Source organism: Mercenaria mercenaria, chromosome 19 (genome assembly GCF_021730395.1).
Source record: "Mercenaria mercenaria strain notata chromosome 19, MADL_Memer_1, whole genome shotgun sequence".
NCBI lineage: Eukaryota > Metazoa > Mollusca > Bivalvia > Venerida > Veneridae > Mercenaria > Mercenaria mercenaria.
Window position 1 is genome coordinate 1,179,628 of NC_069379.1, and position 3,795 is coordinate 1,183,422.

At 33.1% G+C, this 3,795-nt stretch overlaps 1 protein-coding gene across 1 annotated transcript; it reads right to left on the reverse strand.

Annotated features, from left to right (window-relative positions):
- Positions 1-445: 445 nt before the first annotated feature.
- On the reverse strand, positions 446-2,869 carry LOC123543013 (toll-like receptor 8). The gene has a single exon (XM_045329072.2). The coding sequence runs from the start codon at positions 2,867-2,869 to the stop codon at positions 446-448; it is 2,424 nt and encodes an 807-aa protein (XP_045185007.2).
- Between the last annotated feature and the right edge of the window lie 926 nt (positions 2,870-3,795).

Below are 3,795 nucleotides of genomic sequence, written 5' to 3' on the forward strand. Positions count from 1 at the left end.
ACTTTTGAACTTAATATTAATACGGATTATTGTTTGATCTTTTGCGCATGACATGCAAATAGCTTACTAATCATTATTGAAGTATAAAGCGATTATTAAAGAAACACAGTATGTATAGACAATTTTTCTAGATCCAGTTATAAGTATAAGCTAAACATGTTAAACAATCTAAACGAGTGTCATCCTATATGCTATTTCAATAGCAAACTACAATAAGCAAGAACTTAATAAACATGTTCTTCTAACAATTGTAACGCCCAGGCGCTTGTTAAAAAACATTATAAAAGTCGCATACACGTACCGAATCATGTAAAGAATTTTATTAATTGTACAGATAGTAATGCCCAACTTTCCCCCCACCTCTCTCTCCCCGAAATAAGAAATAAATCATATATCTATAACTCTTTCTTCCTTTGTATGATTTACCACAACAAGTTTCACTCTACTAAATGAGATCTAAGATTGAGGAAACTACATTATCCCAAGAAGTTTTCATCACAAAATTGTCTCCATCCCATTCCCAAAGTAACCGTGTATTTCTCTTAAAAACTTCCTGCATGCTAGGTACCATTTCATTTACATCTATTTCACCTTTTACCATTAAAATAAATGGTTTCTTCATGAAAAGTGCATGATCAAATTCCATTCGACAAAATTCACTGTTACTGAAATTACGTGTCACAAGTAAGAGTACAACCGCTGATTGTTGAAGTGTTTTAACCATTTCATCATTAACTGGTTTGCCTAGTTGAAAATGTCTGTCACCAAGACAAATTACGTCTCGATCTGTTTGTAATTTTTCACGTAAGTGAAACTCAAGTGAGTTGTATACATATTTGTTCATAAAATCAGTGTCTTCACTACTATATGATAGAAAAACTACAAATCTAGTATCCAGTTGATTTTGTTGAATAAGTTCAATCTTCTCTTCCACGTTCTTTCTTTTTATTCTCCGTCGCCGATTTTTCAGCAATATGCAAATAAAAATAGAAATTAACGCGATGACTGATACGGGTATTATAGTTGACAAAAGAATTACTTTTCGCATCCATTTCGGCTTATCACACTCTTCTCGTAGATGCTCTACAGCAGTATGATCAGCATGAACATTAATGCCTTCATGATTTTTGCAGAATATATTATTTCCATTACGATCAATGAGAGGCGTTGAAGCTAGCCATTTTGTGAAAGATAAGTTATAACATTCTGAGCAAACGAATGGGTTACCATTCATCTTCAGAATTCCAGAACTTTTCTTTGGCAATAACTTTCGCACATTTAATGACTGTAGGTTTGTCAGGGACATGTGATCAAGAGTTGAAATTTTGTTGTTTTCTAAGATGAGGAATTTGAGATTCAGTAAATGTCTGAGACTAAATGTGATTTTTGGTAAGGAGTTATCGGATAGGTCAATAGTTTCTAAGTTAATATTTTCATTAAACATCTCTGTTGGAATCTCAGTCAGTTTATTAAAAGACAGTTGTATGATCTGGAGGCTTGGGTATGAAGACAAAAGCTGTCCAAATAAAGAATAGTTCCTGTCGACCATTTCGAATAAATTATTGTCCGAGAGGTTGATCTGCAAAAGTGTGGTACAACAAGGACAAATATTTGGTCGAATAAACTCAATGACGTTTGAAGATAAATCCAATTTTTCCAGCTTTGAGTCAGTGCATTGGAATGTAACATCAAGGTACTGTAAGCGATTGTTTCTGACAATGAGCTCTCTCGTTGGGCTTTGTCTTGAAAAGTACTGTAATATGTTCACATAAAGATTTTTTAGTTTAACTGCATTTGAATGCCGGTAAATGCCAGAAATATTAACTATTTCTGCTTTTGACACAAACGCAGCTATCTCCCTGGGAACTATGACAATTTCGTTCTGTAATTTAAGCGCATGTTTGACAAATTGTGTAATCATCGGTAAAAATACGTTACTTGCATCAAATAGAATTAAGTCTTTGATCATTTGAATGTTCTGTTGTTTCATGAACTCACGAAACATTAATGAATACGCTTCAGCCGATGTAATTAATGTCTGATTATGTTGGTCTCGTTTTCTTTCTTGACCCAAGCGCATATTGTAGAAGGTTGAAAAAGATATGTTCAGTTTTGCTGATATATTTGAGAACAAAAGGCATGGAATAAAGTCTAACTCTTCTGTAATTATCAAATTCATATTGATTAATTCTAGAGGTTTATCCATTAACGCTGTAAAGATCTTAACACATGCAGATTGTAAGACTTCAGAACACGTTTTTGTTAAAACCATATCTTTAACAGAAAATGTTTGAAGGTTTGTCAAGACGTTTGGACTCGCTATTGCATTGATCAGACTTTCTATCTGTAGAAATTTACATCCAGAAAAACTGAGAACTTTCAGATTATCAAGTCCAGCAAAAGAATCCCTGTATAAAAGAAATAAGCTGTCACCAGAAAAATGAAGTTCCTCTAAGGTTTTAAGACCTGTCATTGCATAGTTGTTTATTCCCGGTAAATTTTCAAGTTGCAAGAATTTTAAATGATTCCAGTTTTTTGTTACATTAAATAATCCAGGCTCAAGTATAAAGATTCTGTTTATGCGATTGTATGTTATGTAAAGATGTGTTGCTTGTAGCGGTAATTCCTCTGGTAAGCACGTACAATATAGAGATTTGTCCGAGTGTACACACTGTGTAGATTTACAGTCTGACTTGACTTGACTATATTCATAATAATCAAAGTAATAATCATAATAATGTTCATCATCAAACAAATAATAACCATATTCAGCATAATCAGATGAATTCCCTTTAAGTTCCAAACTGTTATCTGTGGGTTCAGATGCTGCTGTTGCAAAAAATCCGAAATAATAAGCCAAAAGTAGCATTTTGAAGAATACAGCTGCCAGTTACAGTGATTTGCAAATGCGTTCCGTGCTATGTTTATTCACATATGGTTTCGTTTTCGCTCTCGCTCACATTATTTCATTAATCAGTCACCGTATTAATGAGATTGTACTTAGTGATGAGTGATAATTGTCAATTACTGTATAAATCACATTTAGGCTATACCAATTTGGTTCTTGTACATTCCACCAAAACTTGCGTTGTTAAATTCAATCACATACAAGTACAATGATTAAGGAGACTGTATTGAATTCTACCTAAGGTTATTTGAAATTATATGCAGCGTTGAGAGTTTTGTATGGTTATGTGAATTTTACCACTTACTGAGTAAAGTATGGAATTACACCTAACATATTGACATCCATATGAAATTTCTAAAACCATTGTGAGATCTAGATAACATTGTTGAATTGCATAAATATTTGGAATACGACTAAACATTTAGCGGCCTGTTTTAAGGTTCATTCTGTCGGAAAAAGATGGGGTCTAAATCATTTAGATTTGCGAGTTTCTTATTGAAAAAAAATGTATATACTGATGGATTTGTCTTGGAACGAAGTATACGACTAGATAGTCAAACTGTGACTACGGCTCTTTTATAAGTTGTGCGATGTCGAATTTGATAACAAAATTGGTCATGTTGTTTCCAAAATCAAGGATTACTTCAACATACAAGGCATGTATGTAGTTCCTGCTACTATCTAAATTTTAAAAGGCTGACAATTTACCCTTAACAATATACGTTAGAATGTTTCAAACGATTGTTTCCATCGTCCTTTGTTGACATGACGGACTACTAGTATACAGATGACGAGTCTTTTCATTGTCATTGTGTATATATATATTTGGGAGATATAAAGAAGAAGATGAAGAATCAATAGAATATGTTTCAGTCTAAAGTCAAGCA

What these genes read in the sequence shown, in the direction of transcription:
- LOC123543013 (XM_045329072.2), bottom strand. Translation starts at nt 2,869, where the DNA reads ATGCTACTTTTGGCTTATTATTTCGGATTTTTTGCAACAGCAGCATCT.